This window comes from Tamandua tetradactyla, chromosome 18 (genome assembly GCF_023851605.1).
Source record: "Tamandua tetradactyla isolate mTamTet1 chromosome 18, mTamTet1.pri, whole genome shotgun sequence".
NCBI lineage: Eukaryota > Metazoa > Chordata > Mammalia > Pilosa > Myrmecophagidae > Tamandua > Tamandua tetradactyla.
In genome coordinates this window covers 33,686,496-33,713,311 of record NC_135344.1, presented here as the reverse complement: position 1 = coordinate 33,713,311, position 26,816 = coordinate 33,686,496, and the positions used below count along the sequence as shown (strand labels likewise).

Sequence of the window (26,816 nt, the reverse complement as noted above, 5' to 3'; positions counted from 1 at the left end):
CTGATTTTTGGTTGCTGACATTATTTAGCCCATTTCAAAGTGGTAAGATTCAGGGCAATCTGAGAAAAAGAGAATCCCAAAGTGGCAGCAGCATAATCCATCAACATCAGTGTTATTACTGCCCGGGCAATACCCTCCTCTACCATTTTGTCTTTCGGTTTTTATATGTCCTTCTAATTTTCCTTCTTTCTATCTTTACTCATGGTCTTCCTTTCTACACTCTTCTCCACACCTCTCTCTTCTGCCTTCGTATCTGTCTCTAGTGCTCCCTTTAGTATTTCTTGCAGAGCTGGTCTCTTGGTCACAAATTCTCTCAGTGATTTTTTGTCTGAAAATGTTTTAATTTCTCCCTCATTTTTGAAGGACAATTTTGCTAGATATAGAATTCTTGGTTGGCAGTTTTTCTCTTTTAATGATTTAAATATATCATCCCACTGTCTTCTCGCCTCCATGGTTTCTGCTGAGAAATGTGCACATAGTCTTATTGGGCTTCCCTTGTATGTGATAGATTGCTTTTCTCTTGCTGCTTTCAAGATTCTTTCTCTTTGACCTCTGACATATTGATTAGTAAATGTCTTGGGGTACGTCTAGTTGGATCTATTCTCTTTGGGGTATGCTGTACTTCTTGGATCTGTAATTTTAAGTCTTTCATAAGAGTTAGGAAATTTTCAGTGATAATTTCATCCATTAGGTTTTCTCCTCCTTTTCCCTTCTCTTCTCCTTCTGGGAGACCCACAACACGTATGTTTGTGCACTTCATATTGTCCTTCAATTCCCTGAGTCCCTGCTCATATTTTTCCATTTTTTTCCCTATAGTTTCTGTTTCTTGTCGGATTTCAGACGTTCCATCCTCCAGTTCACTAATCCTATGTTCTGTCTCTTGAAATCTACCACTGTAGGTTTCCATTGTTTTTTTCATCTCCTCTACCATGCCTTTCATTCCCATAAGTTCTGTGATTTGTTTTTTCAGACTTTCAGTTTCTTCTTTTTGTTCATTCCTTGCCTTCTTTATATCCTCCCTCAATTCATTGATTTGGTTTTTGATGAGGTTTTCCATATCTGTTCGTATATTCTGAATTAATTGTTTCAGCTCCTGTATGTCATTTGAATTGTTGGTTTGTTCCTTTGACTGGGCCATATCTTCAATTTTCCTAGTGTGATTTGTTACTTTTTGTTGGCATCTAGGCATTTAATCACCTTAATTAGTTTATTCTGGAGATTGCTTTTACTTCTTTTACCTAGGGTTTTCTTGCTGGATGAATTTGCTGTCTATCTGTTCTTTGACATTCAGTTCAGCTTTATCTGGACCTCTAGCTTAAGTTTTGTTTAACAGAGGAGAATTTTTCAGTTCTTGTTTTCCTGTTTCTTGCCCTACTTGTATGGTGCCTTCCCCACACACACACACTTAGAAGAGTCTACTTAGGTATTATAGACCCCAGCTGGATTTTCCCAGACCAAACTGGCCTCCTATCAGGAGGAAAGAGTCACCTGCGTCAGTTTTCCCTGAGGGTGAGACCCAGCAGGTTGAAAGACTTTCCTGTGAAGTCTCTGGACTCTGTTTTTCTTATCCTGCCCAGTGTGTGGCGCTTGTCTGCCTGTAGGTCCCACCAGCGTAAGATGATGCGGTACCTTTAACTTTGGCAGACTCTCCCTGCTGGTGAGTGGTGGAGACAGAGGAGAGGTTGTAGGCTGGTTTTAATGGCTTCAAGTTACCAAGCCCTGGGGTCTGAATTCCTTGAGGGAGGGATTCCACCTAAGTTGGGCTTCACCCCTCTCCTGGGGAAGAAAAAGGCTCCAGACAGGCTCGTAAACAACCTTGTTTCTGCCTATGTCTGGGGCAGTTGCAGCCTGAGAAGTCCTGCTGCTGAATCCAGAGGCAGTCAAGCCTTTGCAGAAACACAGTCACAAAAACCTCTGTTTCCTTTTTTTTCTCTTTTTCCGTCAGCCCTGCCCCCTCGGCTCCGGGGCAAAAATGACCGGCCTCCGCTTTGAACAGGTTCACCTGAGCTGGGGGTCTATTTCTAGTAGTCAGAAGTTGTTAATTAACTCCGCAATTGGCGTTTAGTTGGGCTCAGTGTGTTTAACAAAAACACTTGGTAACCTGTTGCTGGTAAAGTCTGTTTCCTTTCTGCTCTGGGAAGCAGCCTGTGGGGGAGGGGCGCCAGCCACTGCGGCTTGGGGAACTCATGGTTCTGGGGGTGGGGCTCGCAGCCGGTCCAGCTGGTCCAGACTGGGGTACACTGTGTGTCCGGTCACTGACATAGCCCAGGAGCTATTCTGTACTGTTTCTGGTTATTTAGTAGTTTTTCTGGAGGAGAACTAAAAAATGCGCTCATTGTTAAGTCGCCATCTTGGCCCAGAAGCTAGTGGGACCCATTTAAAGGACAAGGAAAAAGAACACATAAGAGAGAGAGGAAAGGATGAGACATAGAGGTAGAAACACAGAATGCAATGGTCAGGAAGTCAAGGTGAATGTGTAAGGGAGGTGGTGGTAGGATTTAAAATAAAGGCATGATCAGTGTTAAATGCAGCCAGTAGACAACTGCTAGGGTTCAACACAGCCTACACCAGTCTGGAATAGGCTGAATGGCTGAGACCCCACACAGAACTCAAGAGTTTGCTGAAATTAAAGGCATCACATCACTTTAAGCTGGTGGGAAGCCATAAACAGACAAGCACCACAGGATGGGCAGGATAGGAAAAGCAGGATAGGAAAGGCTTCACAGGAAAGTCTGACAACCTGCTGGGTCTCACCCTCTGGGAAAACTGATGCTGGTGACTCGCCTCCTGAGACATGGGTCTGTCTGATCTGGGAAAATCTGACTGGGGTCTATAAAATCTGAGGAGACTCTACACACACACACACACACAAAAGATTCCATATAGGCAGGGCCAGAAATAGAAAACCAGGAACTGAAAAATTCTGATCAGTTAAACAGAATCTATGCTAGAGGTTTAGAATAAGTTGAACTGAATGTCAAAGAACAGATAGAGACAAAACCATCCAGCAAGAAAATCCTAGGTAAAAGCGTGAAAACAATCTCCTGAATAAATTAATCAAGGAAAACAAATGCCTAGACATCAGCAAAAGAATAGCAAGTCAAACAACAAAAATCAAAACTATGGCCCAATTAGGGTTGAAACAACTAAATCAGGATGTTCAAACAGACATAGAAAATCTCCTAAAAAATCAAATCAACCAGTTGCGGGAAAATATAAAGATGATATTGGGAGAACAAAAAGAACTCAGAAGTTTGAAAAAAATAATACTAGCGGTCAAGGTGAGGGAAGGGTAAGGGGTATAATATGTACGCGTTTTTTATATTCTTTTTATTACTTTTTCTGAAGTGATATAAATGTTCTGAGAAATGATCACAGTGATGAATATACAACTATGTGATGATATTGTGAACCACTGATTGCATACCAAGTATGGAATGTTCATATGTTAAGTATGTTCATGTTTGTATGTTGATTGGTTTTATTAATAAAAATTAAAAAGAAACAAAAAATTTGAAAAAATAAATCACAGAACTTATGGAAATGAAAGGCACAATAGAAGAGATGAAAAACAAACAATGGAAATCTGCAATAAAAGATTTGAAGAGAGAGAAAGCATTAGTGAACTAGAAGACTAGATATCGGAAATCCGAAACACAAAAGAAAATATAGGGAAAAGAATGGAAAAATATGAGCTGGGTCTTCAGGAACTGAAAGACAACATGAAGTGAACAAATATACATGTTACGGATGTCCCAGAAGGGGAAAAGGAGGACAAGACTAATGAAATTATCACAGAAAATTTCCCATCTCTTATAAAAGACATAAAATTACAGATCCAAGAAATGCAGCATGCCCCAAACAGAACAGATCCAAATAGACATACTCCAAGACACTTACTAATCTGATTTTCAGATGACAATGAGAGAGCATTTTGAAAGCAGTAAGAGAAAAGCAATCCATCACACACATAGGGAGCCCAATAAGACTATGTGTAGATTTGTCAGCAGACACCATGAAGGCAAGAAGACAGTGCTACGACATATTTAAGATTCTAAAAGAGAAAAACTGCCACTCATGCATTCTATATCCAGGGAAATTGTCCAGCAAAAAGGAGGGGGAGATTAAATTATTTTCAGGCAAACAATATTGAGAGAATTTCTGACTATGAGACCAGACCTTAGCAAGAAAAACTAAAGGGAACACTACAGGCAGTTAGGAAAATGCAAGTGAGAAAGTTCTGGAGAACACAATAGAAATGAACATAATCAAAAGGTTAAAAAAAAAGAAAGAAAGAAATTAGATATGACATATAAAATCCAAAAGACAAAATGTTAAAAGAAAGTACTCCTTTACAATAATAATATTAAATTGTTGACAGATCAAACTCTACAATCAAAAGACACAGACTGGCAGAATGGATTAAAAAACAAGACTCATCTATATGCTGTTGACAGGAGACTCATTTTAGGCCCAAGGACAAAAACAGGTTGAAACTGAAAGGCTGGGAAAAGATACTTCATGCAAATAACAATTAGAAAAGAGCAGGCATAGCTATACTAATATCCAACAAATTGGATTTCAAATGTAAAACAATTAAAAGAGACAAAGAAGGACACTATGTACTATGTATGAATAAAAGAAACAATTCAACAAGAAGACATAATAATCATAAATATTTATGCACATGAGGCAAACAGAAACAACACTAAAGGGAGAAATAGATAACTCTACTATAATAGTTGGAGATTTCAATTCCCTGCTCTCATCAATTGACAAAACATCCAGACAGAGGATCAAGAAAGAAACAGAATTTGAATAATAAAATAAATGAACTAGACTTAACAGCAGTAGAAGTGTTTTTCCAAGTGCTTACGGATCTTTCTCAAGGATAGACCATATGCTGGGTCACAAAGCAGGTCTCAATAAATTTTAAAAGACTGAAATCACACAAAACACTTTCTCAAATCATAATGGAATGGATTTGGATATCAATAATAGTCAGAGGGCCAGAAATTTCACAAATCTATAAAGGTTCAACAACACACACGTAACAACCAGTGGGTCAAGGAAGAAATTAAAAGAAAACAGTAAATATTTCGAGGCAAATGAAAATGAAAACATATCAAAATTTATGGGATGCAACAAAGGAAGTGCTAAGAAAGAAATTTATTGCCTTAAATGCCCATATTAAAAAAGAAAAAAGAGGAAAAAATCAAGGAATTAACTGTTCACTTGGAAGAACTAGAAAAAAGAGCAAACTTACCCCAAAGCAAACAAAAAGAAAGAAGTAACAAAGACTAGAGCATAAATAAATAAAACTGAAAATATGAAAACAATAGAGAAAATCAACAAAACCAGAAGTTGGTCTTTGAGGAAATCAATAAAATCGATGAACCCTTAGCTAAGGCGACAAAAGAGAGAGAGAGAGGATACAAATAAATGAAATCAGAAATGGAAGAGGAGACAAAACTACTGACCTCCTAGAAAAAAAGGAGGTTATAAGAGGATACTATGAGCAACTATATGCTAATAAACTAGACAATGTAGATGAAACGGACAACTTCCTAGAAAGGTATGAATAATGAACACTGACTTGAGAAGCAATAGATAACCTCAACAAACCGCTCATCAGTAAAGAGATTAAATCAGCCATCAAGAAGCTCCCGAAAAAGAAAAATCCAGGCCAGATGGCTTCATATATGAATTCTACCAAGCATTCAAGAAAGAATTGGTACCAATCCTCCTCAAACTCTTCAAAAAAAATTGAAGTGGAGGGAAAGCTACCTAATTCATTCTATGAAGCCAATTCACCCTAATACCAAAACCAGACAAAGATACTACAAGAAAAGAAAATTACAAACCAATCTAATAAATATAGATGCAAAAATCCTCAACAAAATACTTACAAATAGAATCCAGCAGCATAGTAAAAGAATTATACATTATGACCAAGTGGGATTTATTCCAGACATATAAGGATAGTTCAACATGAGAAAATCAATTAATGTAATACACCATATCAAAAAACCAAAGCAGAAAAATCATGATTACCTCGATTGATGGAGAAAAGGCATTTTATAAAATTCAACATCCTTTCTTGGTGAAAACACATCAAAAGATTGGAATAGAAGGGAACTTCCTCAACATGATAAAGGGGATATATGGAAAATCTCCAGCTTACATCACACTCAATGGGGAAAGACTGAAAGCTTTCCCTCTAAGATTAGGAACAAGATAAAGCTGCCTACTGTCATGACTGCTATTCAACATCATGCTGCTGGAAGTTCTAGCTAGAGCAATTAGACAAGAAAAAGAAATAAAAGGCATCCAAATTGGAAAGGAAGAAATGAAACTCTCACTGTTTGCAGATGACATAATACCATGCACCAAAAATTCAAAAAAAATCTACACCAAAGCTAATAGAGCTAATAAATGAATACAACAAAGTGGCAGGGAACAAGATCATCAACAAAAAATCAGTAGTATTTCTATTCACTAGTAATGAGCAACCTGAGGAGGAAATCAAGAAAAAAATTCCATTCACAATAGCAACCAAAAGATTCAAATATTTAGGAATAATTTAACTAAGGATACAAAAGTCTTATACTGGGCAGGCCATGGTGGCTCAGGGGCAGAGTTCTTGCCTGCCATGCCAAAGACCTGGGTTTGATTCCTAGTGCCTGCCCATGTAAAAACAAACAAACAAAAAAGTCCTATACAAAGAAAACTATAAAAAAAATTGCTAAAATAAATCACGGAAGACCTAAATAAATTGAAGGGCATACATGTTCATGGACTGGAAGACTAAATATACTTAAGACATCAATTCTACTCAAAGTGATTTATAGAGTCAATGCAATACCAATTAAAATCCCAAAAACTTACCTTGCAGAAATAAAAAAAAAATAACCAAATTTATTTGGAAGGGAAGGTACCCCAAATGCCTAAAAATATCTTGAGAAAGAAAAATTACAGAGGAGGTCTCAAACTATCTGACTTTAAAGCATATTTTGAAGCTATGGTGGTCAAAATAGCATGGTACTGGCATAGAGACAGATATACTGACCAACGGAATTGAATAGCATGTTCAGAGATAGACCCTCTCATCTATAGACAATCGATCTTTGATAAGGTGGTTAAGTCAACCCACCTGGGACAGAGCAGCCTCTTCAATAAATCGTGCTTGGAGAACTGCATATCCATACGCAAAAGAATGAAAGAGGATCCATATCTCACACCATACACAAAAATGAACTAAAATGGATCAAAGACCTAAACATTAGCACTAAGAACTTTCAGAAGAAAATGTAGAGAAATATCTTATAAACTTGTAATAGGAAGTGGTTTCCTAGACTTTACACCCAAAACATGAACACTGAAGAAAGAAATAGATAAATGGGAACTCCTCAAAATTAAACACCTTTCTGCATCAAAGAACTTCATCAAGAAAGAAAGAAGGCAGCCTATGCGATGTGAGACAATATTTGGAAATGACATATCAGATAAGGGTTTAGTAACCAGAATATATAAAGAGATTCCTTAACTCAACAACAAAAAGACAAACAACTCAGTTAAAAAATGGGCAAAAGACATCAACAGACACTTCTCAGAAGAGGAAATACAAATGGCTAAAAGGCACATGAAAAGACAGATTCACTGGCTATAAGGAAATGCAAATCTAAACCACAATGAGATTCACTGGCTATAGGGAAATGCAAATCCAGCTTCACTGGCTATAGGGAAATGCAAATCTAAACCACAATGAGATTCATTTGACACCCACTAGAATGGCCATTATAAAAAAAAAACCAAAAAAACAAAAAACCCAGAAAATGACAAGTTCTGGAGAGCATGTGGAGAAAGAGTCACACTTATCCACTGTTGGTGGATTGGTAGGAATGTAAAATGATACAACTGCTATGGAAATTGTCTGGCAGTTCCTCAGGAAGCTAAGTATGGAATTGCCATACGATCCAGCAATACCATCACAGGGTATATATTCAGAAGACCTGAGGCAAGGACATAAACAGACATTTGCGTACTAATGTTTACAGCAGCATTATTTATGACTGCCAAGAGGTGCAAACAACCCAAATGTCCATCAATGGATAACTGGCTAAACAAGCTGTGGTATATACATATAATGGAATATTACACAGCTGTAAGACAGAATAAAGTCATGATGCATGCAACAACAACATGAATGAACCCTTAAGACATTATGCTGAGTGAAATTAGCCAGAAACAAATGGACAAATACTGTATGGCCTCACTAACATCAACTAAAATTAATGAATGAACTCAGAGAATTGAAATTAAGAACATAGGTTATCAGGAGATAGAAATAGGGTAGAGGTTGGACAATTGGTGCTGAAGGAATATAGATTGTGCGACAGGATTGACTGTAAAAATTCAGAAATGGATAGTACAATATTACTTGATTGTAGCACAATAATATAAGTACACTGAATGAAGCTGGATGTGAGTATGATTGAGGGAGAAGGGCTGGGGCCACGTATGAAACCAGAAGGAAAGAAAGAAGATAATAACTAAGACGTTATAATTTAGGAGAGCCTAGAAGGAACAATTATGGTGATTAAATGTACAAATTAAAAAGTGTTTTTGCATGAGAGAGAACAAATGAATGTCAATATTGCAGGGTGTTGGAAATAGACGTATATGGGGGGAAAAGTGCAACCAGTGTAAGCTAGGGTCTATAGTCAACAGTAACACTGTCCTACGCTTCCACTGAATGTAACAAAGGCATTATGCTAAACCTAAATGACAACAGGGTGGGGGCATGGGGAAGGTGTATGGATTCTTTGTGGAAGAAAAGGAAATGTCTTCATATAGATTATGGTGATGAAGGCATGTCTATGCACTTAGGTTGGACTGTATGATGTATGAATAAAACTGTCTAAAAATGAACAGAGAGAAACAAGTGCTTGAGAAAATGAAGAGAAAGAGATGTACCTATTCACTGAAAATGAGGAGAAAGAGACGTACCTATTCACTGTTGACAGGGAAGCCGAGAGGTGTAGCCTCTCACAGAGCAGGTGGCGGTTCCACAGGAGGCTAGGGATGGGGATGCCATATGATCCGGAAACCCCATTGCTCAGTATATACCCAGAGGAACTGAGTGTGGGGAGAAAATGGACATATGCACACTGCTGTTTATGGCAGCAGTGTTTGAGTTCCACAATGGATGGAGGTGGCCTAAGGGTACAATAACAGAGGAATAGAAGGGGGAACTATGGTATAGACATACAATGGACTACTGATCAGCCACAAGAAGGAATGAAGTTGTGAGGAATGCACCTAGGTGTATGAACCTTAAAGACTATATTGAATGAAATGTCAGGAACAAATAGACAAATATTATCATGCCTCAATCATATGGGCTAACTATAATAGAAAAACTCGATTAGAACTGAAGTAGAGAACTTAGGTTATTAGGTTGGGGCTTATATAAAGGGTCCTAGATTGTAAGCTTTTACAGCAGTCACACATATTTAGGAGGTCTAACTGTTATTCCTAAATTCTGAAATACAGTACTGTTTATTTAGAATCTGGTTGATCCCAGAAACCTTGAATATTTATAAGACACCTGAGACTCAGAGTATACCTGTTTGAAAGGATTATGTGCCCTAGAAAAGCCATATTTTAATCCTGATCCATTGTGGAGGCAGCTGTTTCTTCTAATCTCTATTCAGTACTACAGGATGGAGTCTTTCATTTAGATTATCTCCACAGAGATGTGACCTCACTCAATTATGGGTACTAACCTTTCATAACAGGGAGATGTGACTCCACCCATTCCATTTGGGTCTTGATTAGTTTATTGGAATCCTTTAAAAGGGGAAATATTTTGGAGAGAGTCCTTTTTAGAGCCATGAGAACCCACACAGTGAGACCTTTGGAAAATGTCCCTGGGGAGAGTCATAAGACAAGAAGCCTGGAGAGAAAGCTAACAGATATTGCAGTGTTCACCATGTGCCTTTTCAGTTGAGAGAGAAACCCTGAACTTCATCGGCCTTTCTTGAGTGATGGTAACCCCTTGTTGGTGCCTTAATTTGGACATTTTCACAGTCTTGCTTAAGTTGAGACATTTTCACAGCCTTAGAACAGTAAACCTTAAACTTAATAAATTCCCTTTTAGAAGCTGGTGTATTGCATTCCGGCAGTTAGCAAGCTAGAACACAGAGTTAGAGCTCTGAAGGTATGAAAGTCAGCAATACCCCATACAGGAATTGCTTAAAAAGTTGAAAAAGTGATCAATGATTTTGAGCACAGATATGAAAGAAGCTGATCTGGATAGGACTAAGGCAAATCAGTATACAGCGTAAAGGATGACATCATTCATATTTTAAACTTCAACTTCTGTTGTCAGCCCAAAGAGAAAGATGTTCATTTGGTGCAAAATTTATATTTTGGGTAGCAAATTTCCTAATTTAATTGTATGGTCAGTTTAGTTCAACATCATAAGTACATGGAATCTTTTTTTCTCTCCCCATAATTTTTTTTTAAATACAAAAAAACACCCAACAAACACAAACATTCGTTAACTTTTGATCATTCTGTTCTATATATATAATCAGTAGTTGACAATATCATCACATAATTGCATATTCATCATCATGATCATTTCCTGGAACATTTCCATCTATTCAGAAAAAGAAATAAGAAGAAACAGAAAAAAATTCATACATACCATATCCCCCCCAGTCCCCCTCACCAATCACCAGCATTCCAATCTAAATTTATTTTAACATTTGTTCCCCCCATTATTCATCTCTATTCCATATGTCTTACTTGTCTTTTGATAAAGTAGATAAGAGCATCAGACACAAGGATTTCACAATCACACAATCACAGTGTGAAAACTATACCATTATACAATCATCTTCAAGAAACCTGGCTACTGGAACACAGCTCCGCATTTTCAGGCAGTTCCCTCCAGCCTCTCCACTACATCTTGACTAACAAGGTATTATCTATTTAATACATAAGAATAACCTCCAGGATAACTTCTCGACTCTGTTTGGAATCTCTCGGCCATTGACACTTTATTTGTCTCATTTCACTTTTCCCACTTTTGGTCAAGAAGGTTTTCTCAACCCCTTGATGCTGAGTCTCAACTCATTCTAGGGTTTTTCTCAATCCCTTGATGCTGAGTCTCAGCTCATTCCAGGATTTCTGTCCCACGTTGCTAGGAAGGTCCACACCCCTGGGAGTCATGTCCCACGAAGACAGGGGGAGGAGTGATGAGTTTACTTGTGTTGGCTGGATAGAGAGGCCACATCTGAGCAACAAAAAAGGTTCTCTTGGGGAGTGACTCTCAGGCCTAATTTTAAGTAGGCTTGACCAATCCTTGTGGGGTTAAGTTTCATATGAACAAACCCCAAGATTGGAGGCTCAGCCTATAGCTTTGATTGTCCACACTGCTTGTGAGAATATCAAGAATTCAACTAGGGGAAGTTGAATTTTCCCCCTTTCTCATCATTCCCCAAAGGGCACTTTGCAAATACTTTTTTATTCACCATTCAAATCACTGTGGGATTTATGGGGGCATCTCTCTGGACAAACCAACAAAATCTCAGGTCCTATTCAAGTTCCATGTACTTATGATGTTCAATTAAGCTGTCTACATAAGTTATCATAGGAAATGCACTAGCCAAAATATAAATTTTGTTCCAAATAAACATTTTTTGCTTTAGTCTCACACATAAGGTAAAATTTTAAAGTATTAATTACCACCTGTTTTCAACACCCTGCAGTAATGACATTCGTTTGTTTTTCCTCATGCAAAAACATTTTTAAACTTTACTACATGGAATCTTGAATAGGGCGTGAGATTTTGTTGGTTTGCCCAGGTTAGTGTGATACCCTGATATATTCCAGAGTAATTTAGCCAGAGAATAAAGAAGCATTTTCAAAGTCTCCATGGAGGACTGCAGAGAAAGGAGGAAATAGTCAGCTTTCCCATCTAAGGAATTCCTGATATTCTCACAAGCAGTACAGACAACTAAATCAATAGGCCAAGCCCTCAAACTTGGGATTTACCCCTAAGAAACTTATTCCTGCAAAGGACAGGCTAAGCCTACTTAAAATTATGCCTAAAAGTTACCTCAGAAGCCTCTGAGCCTTCATCTGAGAAGATGAAGATGTGGCCTCTCTCTCTAAGCCAACTCAGCAGGTGAATTCACTGCCTTACCTTCTACGTGGGACACAAGTGCAAATCTCCCTGGCAACATGGGACAGAAATCCTGGACTGAGCTGGGACTCAGAATCAAGGAAATGAGAAAACTTTCTCTCTCTTTTTTTTTTTTCTCATGGGCAGGCACCGGGAAACGAACCCTGGTCCTCTGGCATGGCAGGCGAGCACTCTTGCCTGCTGAGACACCATGGCCTGCCCAAGAAAGCTTTCTTGACCAAAAGGGGTAAGAGAGAAATGAGATAAAATAAAGTTTCAATGGCTGAGAGGTTTCAGAGTTGAGAGGTTATCCTGGAAATTATTCTTATGTATTAAACAGATATCCTTTTTCAGTTATGGTGTATTGGAGTGGCTGGAGGGAAGTACCTGAAGCTGTTGAACTGTGTTCCAGGAGCCTTGATTCTTGAGAACTATTCTATAAAGATATAATTTTCTCAATGTGACTATATGATTGTGAAAACCTTGTGTCTAATGCTCTTTTTATACAAGGTATGGACAGATGAGTAAAAAAACATGGATAAATAAATAAATAATAGAGAGGACAAAGGGTAAAATAAATTGGGTAGCTGAAAATACTAGTAGTCAATGAGACAGAGGGGTAAGGGGTATGTATTTATGAGTTTTTCCTTTTTTATTTTTATTTCTTTTTCTGGAGTGACGCAAACATTCAAAAAAAATGATCATGGTGATGAATATACAACTATGTGATGGTACTATGAGCTATGGATTGAACACCATGTACGGAACGTATGTGTTTTTTCATGAAGATTTCTCAACAAAAATATATTTTTTTAAATGCAGCCATGTAGCCAAATGATAATGATGCAAAATGTCCAGTGGATTTAGCAACAAGGAGTTGCAGAAGACTGAGTTGTAGGAAAAGAATATGGATCACAACAGTCAAAGACTGAACAATAACTAAAGAAGTGAAGGCAAGGAATGAAACACAAGGCTTTCAAGAAGTTTGGCCACAGAGGGAAGAAATGGCTAAAGAAATATTATATTTCTCCTTTTCAGTTTTTATAAAAATCATACTCAGTAAAGTAAGGACTATAATTCACCTATAAGGAGATATAACAATCATTATATAATTTCTTTTGAATATTAAGGACAATTCATAGACTGCACATCACTGTAACCATTAATCAATTTTATTAAGCGTCTCTTCAGGGAAGCTTTAAATTAATAAGACATTAAAAAGACATGAGTTGCATAGCTGAAATATTTGTGTAGGCTCAAGGCCAGATCCAAGAATAGAAAACTAATGGAGGCCTAAGGGAAATATCAGTCAAATTTCTACTTGAATGACTAACACAAACAAAATTAAAATGGTGACTGACTCATAGTCACCTGATTAAAGAAGTTACAAAAAGTAGAATGCTAAAGTGATTATATATTATTTCCCCAGAATCCCTTCCTTTAAAGAATTCCTCTTCACCTTTGGGGTTATATAGACTAACTCTATCCACAGTGATTGGTCAAAAAAAATGGGCCTAAAATCAAAGCAAAGACAATTGGAACACCTCATGAAATTTTTTTGTATGAATAGCAGATGTATAATCTGTCTTCCTCTGAACTTCTGAACTGTAAAATGGACAGATGCCCAGAGCTGCTGTTGGTAATCTTGCCCTCCATTTGGAAAGTGTGTGCCTGAGAATGAGATCAAAACAGTGGAAAGCAGAGCCAAGGGACGGAAAGCCAGAGTCTGATGAACAATGTTTATCCCCTGGAACCAGCTACAACTGAAGTAAAAAAATTTACAGTTTTCAGTTGTACAAACACATTAGCACAAACGGATTTGCCATTTACAACTAAAACAATCATGACTGTTTCAAACATCTATTTTCCAATATGTTAGGTAAACTACTTTGCTTATAATAACAATAAAATAAAATAAAAATATTTTTTTAAAAAAAATAAAAATAAAAATCATATCCATAATGGGCTTCTTAAAAATGTATGCCTTCTTTATTTCCATTCTTAAACCAGTAATATTCAGAAATTTGAATTCTGCATCAGATACTCTTCATAAACACAAATAGAAATTTAGAAATCATTGTATTGTTATTATAATAGATACCAACAATAAATTATAACAGATTAATTAACAGTTTTGAGTTAAAACAAGTCAAACAGAAGTAAGTCAGCCCATGTTAGTGAAAGGATCCATAGCAGTTTACACCTGACACTGAATAGAGGCAGGTTCCAGCCTAATGAGAAACTTACACATAATAAGGTATTCTTAGAGCCACTGTAATATATCAAATGATACCTTATTAATGCCAGAGACTGCAGAGGAAAAAAATATTAACAAGAACAAATCAGACCAGCACAGTAAATTTCCAACCTATAATAAATTTTCTAACCATAGACTCACCCTCAGAGAAATCTGATGCAGGTGACTCTTTCCTCCTGACAGGAGGCCAGTTTGGCATGGGAAAATCTGGCTGGAGTCCATAATAACTAAGAAGACCCTCCTTAGGGGGAAAAAGGCACCATACGGCAGAGAAAGAAACAAGAAAACAAGAACTGGAAAATTCTGATCTGGGTAACAAAACCTAAGCTAGAGGTCCAGAATAAGCTGAATTGAATGTCAAGGAAGAGATAGACAACAAAGTCATCCAGCAAAAAAACTTAGGTAAAAAAAGTGAAAACAATCTCCAGAATAAACTAATTAAAGTAATTAAATGCTTAGACACCAGCAAAAAATAACAAACCATACTAGGAAAATCAAAGATATGGCCCAGTCAAAGGAATAAACCAACAATTCAAATGAGATACAGGAGTTGAAACAATTCAGAATGTTCAAACAGACATGGAGATCTCACCAGAAATCAAAGCAGCAAATTAAGGGATGATATAAAGAAGACAAGGAATGAACAAAAAGAAGACATCAAAAGTTTGAAAATACAAATCACAGAACTTATGGGAATGAAAGCTACAGTAGAAGAGATGAAAAAAAACAATGGAAACCTACAATGCCAGATTTCAAGAGGCAGAACATAGGATTAGTGAACTGGAGGACAGGACATCTGAAATCTGACAAGCAAAAGAAAATATAGGGAAAATAATGGAAAAATATGAGCAGGGACTCAGGGAATTGAGTGACAACATGAAGCACATGAATATATGTGTTGTGGATGTCCCAGAAGGAGAAGAGAAGGGAAACAGAGGAGAAAAACTAAGGGAGGAAATAATCACTAAAAATTTCACAACTCTTATGAAAGACATAATATTACAGATCGAAGAAGTGTAGCATGCCCAAACAGAATACATCCAGGGCGGGCCACAGTGGCTCAGCAGGCAAGAATGCTTGCCTGCCATGCCAGAGGACCCGGGTTCGATTCCCGGTGCCTGCTCACGTTAAAAAAAAAAAAAGAATACATCCAAATAGATATACTCCAAGACTCTTACTTATCAGAATGTCAGACGTCAAAGAGAAAGAGAGAATCTTGAAAGCAGCAAGAGAAAAGCAATCCATCACAAACAAGGGAAGCCCAATAAGACTATGTGCACATTTCTCAGCAGAAACCATGGAGGTGAGAAGACAGTTGGATGATACATTTAAATTACTAAGAGAGAAAAACTATCAACCAAGAATTCCATATCCAGCAAAACTGTCCCTCAAAAGTGAGGGCGACCAAGGGATCTTTCCCTGGATACCTTTGATTGGATATTTCTATAGACTTGTTTTAATTGGGACATTTTCTCGGCCTTAGAACTATAAACTAGCAACTTATTAAATTCCTCTTTTTAAAGCCAAAAAAAAAAAAATAGGGCGAAATTAAAATATTTTCAGACAAAAAAAATCACTGAGAGAACTTGTGATCAAGAGACTGGTTCTACAAGAAATACTAAAGGGAGCACTAGAGACAGATATGAAAAGACAGGAGGGAGAGAGGTGTGGAGAAGAGTGTACAAAGAAGACTATCAGTAAAGGTAAAAAGAAGGAAACTTAGATATGACATATAAAATCCAAAAGGAAAAATGGTAGAAGAAAGTACTGCCCGTACAGTAATAATATGCAATGTTAATGGATTAAAACTCCCAATCAAAAGACACAGACTGGCAGAATGGATTAAAAAACAGGACACATCTATATGCTGTCTACAGGAAATGCATCTTAGATACAAGTATAAACATAGGTTGAAAGTGAAAGGTTGGGAAAAGATATTTCATGCAAATAACAATCATAAAAGAGCAGGAGTAGCTATACTAATATCCAACAAATTAGACTTCAAATGTAAAACAGTTAAAAGAGACAAAGAAGGACACTATATATTGATAAAAGGAACAATTCAATAGGAAGACATGACAATCATGAATATTTATTCACTGAACCAGAATGCCGCAAAATAAACATGAGGCAAACACTGAAAAGAGAAAAAGACATATCTACCATAATACTTGGAGACTTCAATTCCCCACTCTCATCAAATGGACAGAACATCTATCCAGACAGAGGATCAATAAAGAAACAGAGAATTTGAATAACACAATAAATGAGCTAGACTTAACAGACATTTATACAATATTACATGCCACAACCGCATGATATACCTTTTTCTCAAGTGCTCTTCGATCATTCTCAAGGACAGACCATATGCTGGGTCACAAAGCAAGTCTCAAGAAATTTAAAAAGATTGAAATTATACAAACATTTTCTCAGATCATAAAGGAATGAAGTTGGAAATCAGTTATAGGCAAAGTGCCAAAAAATTCACAAATATACGGAGGCTCAACAACATACTCTCAAACAACCAATGGGTCAAGGAAGAAATTACAAGAGGAATCAGTAAATATCTCGAGACAAATGAAAATGAAAACATGACATATCAAAATTTATGGGATGCAGCAAAGGCAGTGCTAAGAGGGAAATTTATTGCCCTAAATCCCCATAACAAAAAAAAAGAAAGAGCAAAAATCAAGGAACTAACTATCCACTTGGAAGAACTAGAGAAAGAATGGCAAACTAATCCCAAAGCAAACAAAAGGAAAGAAATACTGAAGATTAGAGCAGAAATAAATGAAACTGAGAACATGAAAATATGAAATCGAGAAAATCAACAAAACCAGAGGTTGGTTCTATGAGAAAATCAGTAAGATTGATGGACCCTTAGCAAGGTTGACAAAAAGAAGAGAGAGGATTCAAGTGAATAAAATCAGAAATGGAAGAGGAGACATAACTATTGACTCCACAGAAATAAAGGAAGTAATGAGAGGATACTATGAACAACTTTATGCTAATAAACTCAACAATGTAGATGAAATGGACAACTTCCTAGAAAGGCATGAACAACCAACACTGACTCGAGAAGAAATAGATGACCTCAACAAACCAATCACAAGTAAAGAAACAGAATCAGTCATTAAGAAACTCCCCAAAAAGAAAAGTCCAGGACCACATGGTTTCACATGTGAACTCTACCAAACATTCAAGAAAGAATTAGTACCAATCTTGCTGGAAATCTTCAAAAAAAATTGAAGAGGAGGGAAAGCTGCCTAACTCATTCTATGACACCAACATCACCCTCATACCAAAACCAGACAAAGATATTACAAAAAAAGAAAACTACAGACCAATATCTTTGACGAATATAGATACAAAAATCCTTAACAAATTCTTGCAAATCGAATCCAATAGCATAGTAAAAGAATTATACAGCATGACCAAATATGATTCATCCCAGGTGTGCAAGGACAGTTCAACATAAGAAAATCAATTAATGTAGTACACCATATCAACAAATCAAAGCAGAAAAAACATATGATCATCTCGATTGATGCAGAAAAGGCATTTGACAAAAGTCAACATCCTTTCCTGTTGAAAACACTTCAATAGGAATAGAAGGGAACTTCCTCAACATGATAAAAAAGAGAACATACGAAAAACCCACAGCTAACATCATCCTCAATGGGGAAAAACTGAAAACTTTCCTCCTAGGATTAGGAAAAAGACAAGATATCCACTATCACCACTGTTATTTAACATTGTGTTGGAAGTTCTAGCCAGAGCAATTAGACAAGAAAAAGAAATACAAGGCATCAAAATTGGAAAGGAAGAAGTAAAACTCTCACTGTTTGCAGATGATATGATACTATATGTCATAAATCCTGAAAGACTGACAAGAAAACTACTAGAGCTAATAAATAAGTACAGCAAAGTGGCAAGATACAAGATCAACACTCAAAAATCTGTAGTGTTCCTATACATTTGTAATGAACAATCTGAGGGGGAAATCATGAAAACACTTCCAATTACAATTGCAACCAAAAGAATAAAATATTTAGAAATAAATTTACCTAAAGAAACAAAAGACCTATACAGAGAAAACTATAAGAAATTGTTAAAAGAAATCACAGAAGACATAAATAAATGAAAGGGCATACCGTGTTCATGGATTGGAAGACTAAATATAGTTAAGATGTCAATTCTATCTAAATTGATTTACAAATCCAATGCAATACCAATTAAAATCCCCAAAACTTACTTTTCAGAAACAGAAAAACCAATAACCAAATTTATCTAGAAGGACAGGGTGCCCCAAATGGCTAAAAGTATCCTGAGAAAGAAAAAATGAAGTCGGAGGTCTCACACTACCTAACTTTAAGGTGTATTACGAAGCTACAGTGGTCAAAACAGCATGGTACTGGCATAAAGAGAGATATACTGACCAATGGAATCCAATAGAGTGCTCAGATATAGACCCTCTCATCTATGGACAATTGATCTTTGATAAGGCAGTCAAGCCAACTCACCTGGGACAGAACAGTCTCTTTAATAAATGGTACCTAGATAACTGGATATCCACATGCAAAAGAATGAAAGAGGACCATATTTTACACCCTATACAAAAATTAACTCAAAATGGATCACAGACCTAAACATTAGATCTAAGACCATAAAACTGTTACAAGAAAATGTAGGGAAATATCTGATAAATCTTATAATAGGAGATGGTTTCCTAGACCTTACATCCAAAGCACAAGCACCAAGGAAATAAATAAATAAATGGTAACTCCTCAAAATTAAACACTTTTGTGCATCAAAGAACTTCATCAAGAAAGTGGAAAGACAGCCTACACAGTGGGAGACAATATTTAGAAACGATATATCAGATAAAGGCCTAGTATTCAGAATATATAAAGAGACTGTTCAACTCAACAATAAAGACAGACAACCCAATTCCAAATAGGCAAAACACTTGAGCAGACAATTCTCAGAAGAGGAAATACAAATGGCCAAAAGACAAATGAAAAGATGCTCAATTTCCCTGGCTATTAGGGAAACACAAATCAAAACCACAATGAGATATCACTCACACCCACCAGAATGGCCATTATCAATAAAATAGAAAACGACAAGTGCTGAAAAGGATGTGGAAAAAAAGCCACACTTATCCACCGTTGGTGGGAATGTCAAATAGTACAACTGCTGTGGAAGGCAGTTTGGCGGTTCCTCAGGAAGCTAAGTATAGAATTGCCATATGACCCGGCAATACCACTGCCAGGTATCTATTCAGAGGTCATGAGGGCAAAAACACAAATGGACATTTGCACACCAATGTTTATAGCAGCATTATTTACAATTGCCAAGAGACGGAAACAGCCCAAATGTCCATCAACAGAGGAGTGGCTAAACAAGCTGTGGTATATACATACAATGGAATATTATGCAGCTGTAAGACAGAATAAAGTTATGAGGTATGTAACAACATGGATGGACCCTAAGGACATTATGCTGAGTGAGATTAGCCAGAAACAAAAGGACAAATACTGCATGGTCTCACTGATATGAACTAACATTAATGAATGAACTTGGATAATTTCAGTTAAGAACAGAGGTCATCAGGAAATAAAAATAGGGTAGATATTGGGTAATCAGAACTAAAGGGATACAGATTGTGCAAAGGGACTGATTCTAAAAACTCAGAAATGGATAGCAGAATACCACCTAACTGTAATACAATAATGTTAGAACACTGAATGAAGTTAAATATGAGAATGACAGAGGGAGGAGCCTGAGGACACAAATGAAATCAGAAGGGAAGATAGATGATAAAGACTGAGATGGTATAATCTAGGAATGCCTAGAATGTATAATGATAGTGACTAAAGGTACAAATTTAAAAATGTTTTGCCTGAGGAAGAACAAAGGAATGTTAATAATTCAGTGTATTGAAAACAGATGGCAATTAATCTTTTAAAACTTTAACTTAAGCGTGAGACTAAAGCAAAACATGTTTATTCAGCACAAAATTTATATTTCGACTAGTGCATTTCTTAATATAACTTATGCAGACAGCTTAATTGAACACCATAAGTATGTGGAACCTTGAGTAGGGCATGAGAGCTTGTAGGTTTGTCTAGAGTGATGCCTTGATAAATTCCAGAAGGATTTGAACAGTGAATAAAAAAGTATTTGCAAAGTCCCCTTGGGGGAAAGGTGAGAAAGGGGGGAATTTAACTTCCACAAGTGGAGAATTCTTGATATTCTCACAAGCAGTGGGGACAACAAAAGCAATAGGCTGAGCCCCCAATCTTGGGGTTTGCTCATATGAAACTTAACCAGGCAAAGGATAGGCTAAGCCTACTTAAAATTAAGTCTAAGAACCACCCCCAAGAGAACCTCTTTTGCTGCTCAGATGTGGTCTCTCTCTCTCAGCCAACACGACAAGCAAACTCACTGCCCTCCCCCTTTCCACATGGGACATGACTTCCAGAGGTGTGGACCTTCCTTGCAATGTGGGACAGAAAATCTAGAATGAGCTGGGACTCAGCACCAAGGGATTGAGAAAACCTTCTCAACCAAAAGGGGGAAAGAGAAATGAGACAAAATAAAGTGACAATGGCTGAGAGATTCCAAACAGAGTCAAGAGGTTATTCTGGAGGTTATTGTTACACATTAAATATATTATCACCTTCTTAGTTAAGGGGTAACAGAGAGTCTGGAGGGAACTGCCTGAAAATGTAGAGTTCTGTTTCAGTAGTCATGTTTCTTGAGGATGACTGTATAATGACATAGCTTTCGCAGTGTGACTGTGTGGTTGTGGAAAAAAACGTATTGTTTAATGATAGCAAATTTCCATTTAAATAACACGATAGAATAAATTTGAGCATCTAGAATCAAAGTAGTATTCTTTTCACTAAATTCCCACTTTATTAACCCTTATTTTAAAAAAACTAGCCTTTTTTTCTTTTTTTAAAATAACTTAAAATGATAAAAAGATGTATGTGTTTATGGAAACACATTTCAAACTGTAGAAAGTAAAAGGGAGCTCTTGCTTCTGACGAGGTTATCCCAGGCCACCTTCCCAGAGGTAAAACTTGCAAATGCAAATGTGTGTGTAAGTGTGTATATACGTGAATACTTTAGAATTCTGTTCTGTGGTTTGATATTTGTGTTCCATTGCACTATTAGTGACTATATGGTGTCATTATATCATACTTGATTTAGTCTTCGTCCCGTGGATGCATGTTTAGGCTGTTACAATTCCAGTGTTGTTGTTTGCCATTATAAACACCACTCTAATAAATATCTCTTGAATATTACAAAAAAAATTTTTTTTAAGTTCTAAAGGACTAGGAAGTTTGTCGCGACAGCTGAGGGTACTGCTGTGTTCTCCTGGTCTGTAAGGCTATCTCCATGGGAGTTGTCTCTTACATTGAACAACTCATACTCTTTTTCCAGTGTTTGTTGACATTTCCCGATCAATCTCTCAATCGTCATCCTTGTGGGAACCAGGCAAATACAGCTCCCACCTGGGGAAAGAAATTATTCTTAAAAATATTATGAAATAGAAAACATTTGGCAAGATACTTACAAGATTTTCCATATCCGTGCGAGCCAACATGTAGGTTCTAATATTACTGTTCTGGTGGAGTAATGTATACAAGAGGAGGGTTGCATGATCAGATGTCTGCTGTTCACATAAAGCTGTGTACAAACTGTTAAAGTTAATTTGGAAAGCATGTGGAACTGAAGAGGGGAAAGGACTGTTATCTGAAATACAAAAAAATAAGTACAAAAATGTAAAAAGATAACAGCAGTATCTTCTGAATTTTGCCTTATATAAGTAACAAAAGCATTGTTAAAGTAACGTTTACAATTCAATTCCCATTAATTTTATTTAAAGTCACTACATTTCAGATGTTTACAATATAACTTATAATTTAAATTTCAGTTAAGAAAGAATTAACTAAATCACATAGTTTGACTTCATCAGTATTTTTCACATTAATATAACTGAACTAAGTCTGCTATAAGATCATGAACTTAAATAAACAGATCTACAGATCCAGGCAAAAGGCTCTCTAACAGATCTCAAGTAATTGAGATGATCTGTTATCCAAAACTAAATACCCACCAATTATAAATAAAAGTATCTGAGACAAAGAATGCAAGTTTTCACAACAAACAGAAAATTCTCTTGCAAGACAGGGTTAAAAAGAAAAAACTGTTTTGAAGCAATATTAATTTTTTTCAAATGAATAATCACAGCTAAAGTTTTCAACAGTGTTATCAATTCATTTATAAAAAAACATGGCTAGAATAGCAAATTATAATTTAGCTAACTTTAAAATAATATAAAAGTATGTTCAACATTAGCCTCTGGAACGGACAAAATATATTAAATTGAAGACAACTATTAGAAAATTTCTCTCTCTATATATATTTTTGTTGTTGCATAAAAAATTTACATTTAATGAACTGCAATTATTAAAATAAATTTTTAAGTATAATGACTGGAATGATGAAAACATAAATCAAAACCACACTAAGAAAATTACTGATATTTCAGAACTGACATAGCCCTCTTATAACAGTAATTGGGTTTGCTTAGAAATTGAAGAAAGCAAGGATAAGAAGTCAAAAAGAAGAGAAAGTTCAGCTGACTCAGAGAAAGGCTAAATCTCATCAAATAAAACACTGGAATATGATAACAAAGTGCAGATATTTTAATGCGTTTTGAAAAGTAGACACCATGAATTTTTTAAAAAGACTTTAAAATGTTGAACCCCATACAAAGAACAGAAACTGCTTTAACATTTCCAACAGATGTGTTCTTATGGAAATGAGCTGTGCACCAACACACAAATCTTTAATAGCACAGTCCAATACCTGTCAGATTCTCCTTTCTAACCTTTACATGTGTGAGAAGAATACATCTAAAAATGTCACTTTCATTACACAGTGCCCTCACTTTACTTTCTACATTTGGGATATGAGTTATGTTTTAAATTCTAACCTGTATTTCTCGGATTTAAAAAAGAATATTTTTTGTGAGACTGACTTAATCGTTTTGCAAGTGATGGCAAGAGGAAATGGTACATACATATTGTGAGTACTCAAACATTATGGAATCTAAAGAAAATTCACTGGAGGATGATTTGGACACACTGTACTTTCCTTATAATGGAAGCAAGGTAACATATTCACTGTATTATACCTGATTCCAGATGGAATATATCTGTGATGTGTGTGCCGTTACAACATCTCTATATTATTAGTCAGTAAGTGCTATGAACCAGCCATCAGATGACAGCTTTTTAATGTCATTATTCTTCATTTAGTCCATACAACAACCATGTCATTACTCTCACCAGCTCTACAAAGGATGAAACAGAGGCTTGGGAAGATTAGGTAACCTTTCCAAGATCAGTCCTGAATGTTAACCCAGATCGATCTTTCTTACCACTACATTATACTGTTCCTATAATGACAGTAATAATTATTAAGTGCTCATTTAAGTCTATAAGGACATTGTGAAGGAGAGATTATCCCTGCTTTACAGATAAAAATACTAGGGCTGAAACAATAAAAATTAGGATATGAATTCAGGTTAGCCTGACCCTAAAACTAACGTTTTGAATCACTGTGCTGTAACTAACATCTCTCAAAAGATGGCTTTCCCAAGCAAGATTCAACCACACACTAACATTTGGCCTGAGCAGCAAAAGTAACAAAATAGCATATCTTAAATACTCACTATGTTGTAAAATCTGAGCTAATTATTTGAAAACCTTACCTTCCTTGATACTGATAAAATATTAAGTAGGTGATTTTATCCCCATTTTATACAAAAGTCATTGAGGCTCATTGAAATGAAATTGTCAAAGATCTCACAGCCGCTAAGTGAGAAAGTTATGGTGTGAACCCAGGTCTGCTTCACTTCAAAATTTGTTTGAGCCACATTGTTACCATGAAGAAGAGCAATAGGAACAGAAAAAATACTACGACATACATGGGTTTTCATTTTTTATCTATCATTTCGTTAGATACGCCTCCATTTTTCCAAATGATAAAATCAGAATTGGCAATGGGTCAACTAAATGCACCCTCAACTGCTATCTATACATGGCAAAGAGTTTCAAAAGCCTTAAAAATATTCCTACTCAATAGTTTTACTTCCTACCATCTTAATTATATTAATTTTTGAAAAATTAGCTAACGTGCTTTTATAGCCTAACTTTTTTTTGGAGAGGTTGTACAAAACTTCTGTATTTACAAAATGTCACAAAAGTGAATCCAACTGTCAATGCATATGCACACATCACTCACATCATCAAAAACAAAAAGTATTCTAATACTATAGAACAGTAAGATCACCAGCTTCACTGGCAGCTGTTAAGCACTAGGGCCACATAAGTTACACCAGAATGGGCAAATATTGCCCAAGTAAAATTCTATTGGTAAAGATGAAACAGGTTTAAGGCCATTCAAGTTCAAGCACACAGCCCCATCTGTTTGTGTTTGAAATATGTAATCTTTCTCCCAACCTGAGGTCTTAAACTCTGTTTTACAAAATCCAAAAGAAATCAATATAATAGAGGTTAAATTAAATAAGAGTAATGTACAAAGCTATAACTAAGATGAAGGAAAATCCAAAACATTAAAATTGTAAAATGTGAACTACCTGCTCATGATCTAATTAGGAGGTTAGCAAATTACAGTACGTAGGCCTATGTTCATCCATGTTGTCTGTCATATGCATTAGAAACCTCATTTCAGCCATCTGTTTTTGTAAATAAGGTTTTACTGTCACATTCATTTGTTGCATATTATCTATGGCTGCTTTTGTGCTACAATGGCAGGGTTAAGAAGCTGTTATACAGACCACAAAGTCATCTGCCCCTTTACAGAAAAAGTTTGTGGATTCCTGTTCTAGGTTTTAGTTCTACAAAACTCTAATTGTAATACAGACTTCAAATGAAAAATCTTCAGAAACTGTCATTTGAGGTTTTCAAGGTAATCCCTAACCCTAGCAGATGGGACAGGCTGAATCAAATTCAGGACATGCTGTTTTGGTTTTTCTGTAAGGAATATAAATTTAAGTGGATATAAAAGACCACAGCCTTCATCTAGGATTTACTTGGCCTTCCTTAGAATGAAGCAGAAAAACATAACTTTACTCTAAGCAGTGCAAAAATATCCAAATTGACTATCCTCTCCAAAGCTATAAGAGAACAAACCATATGGTGTAAACAATATCCTCTTTCCTCATTAAAAAATAATATTCAGAGAAAAAAAATACCACAAACCTTGTGTGTTCTTAAAGGACATAATGGCCTGTCTGTAGGGGTTTGGTGCCTCTGGCGCGTCCGTCAGGTTGGCCAACACCAGCAAGAGGAGGAGACTCTGGTTGGCCAGAGGTGAAGAAAGCTCTGGAGTAGCAGCTGCTTTGCTGCCCACACTGCCTAGTGTGAAAACAGTCCAGAGTCCAGCTTTGGAAGAAAACATACAGTTATGGCTAATAAGATGAATATATTTCTGCAAAATACTTTACACTTTTTATGTTTAAAAGTTTGAAACAACACCTTTTCTTTTTCTATTATGCAAGCAAAACAAAGTTCATTATTTCAAAATTCTCACATTACCCAAATATGTAAATTTTTAAAGACTATTCCCTATTCGAATAATTCCTCTTCCTGTAGGTAATCACTGTTAAGTTTCTTGTGTAACTTTCTAGATTTTTCTTTGCATATGATAATACATAATTTTAAGACAACTGCACATGCAACTTTATGCCAACTATGCTGGTTTGAATATGCTATGTAGCCCAGAAAAGCCTATGTTCCTTTATTTCAATCTTGTGGGGGCAGAACCTGTTGTTGGGTGGAACCTTTTGATTAGGTTGTTCCTATGGAGTTCTGACCCCACCCATTCAAGACAGGTCTTAATACCCTTGCTAGAGTCCTTTAAGAGAGCCCATAGAGTTTAAAGGAGCTATGAAAAAAAAATGCTCTAGGAGAAGCCAGAAAGACCCACAAAAGCTGAAAGAGACATTTGAAACCAAGCCGAGAGAGAAGGGCCACCAGACATTGCTATGTGCCTCCCCAAGTGACCAAGGAACTGGATGCCATCGGCCTTTCTTCAGTGAAGGTATTCTCCTGTTGATACCTTAATGTGGACATAAGCAAGATTTTGTGTCAAAAATGAAGAATAATTCATCACTAAAAAGCTATTAATTTATTTCTCTTAAAAAAATGAAGGAGGGCAATGTGACGGTGGCTCAGTGGTAGAATTCTCGCCTGCCATGTCGGAGACCTGGGTTCAATTCCTGGTGCCTGCCCATGCAAAAAAAGAGGAAAAGAAAGA

General features: G+C 36.4%; 1 protein-coding gene across 5 annotated transcripts in view; it reads right to left on the bottom strand.

Moving 5' to 3' along the window:
• DYM (dymeclin) overlaps nucleotides 1-26,816 on the bottom strand; it is a 603,069-nt gene that overhangs the window by 314,464 nt on the left and 261,789 nt on the right. For all 5 annotated transcript variants that reach the window (XM_077135504.1, XM_077135505.1, XM_077135503.1 and 2 more), the window contains 2 exons: nucleotides 25,760-25,942; nucleotides 22,042-22,220 (listed from right to left, as the gene is read on the bottom strand). In XM_077135504.1, the coding sequence (XP_076991619.1) occupies nucleotides 22,042-22,220; nucleotides 25,760-25,942 (362 nt within the window). The remainder of the gene's footprint in view (nucleotides 1-22,041; nucleotides 22,221-25,759; nucleotides 25,943-26,816) is intronic.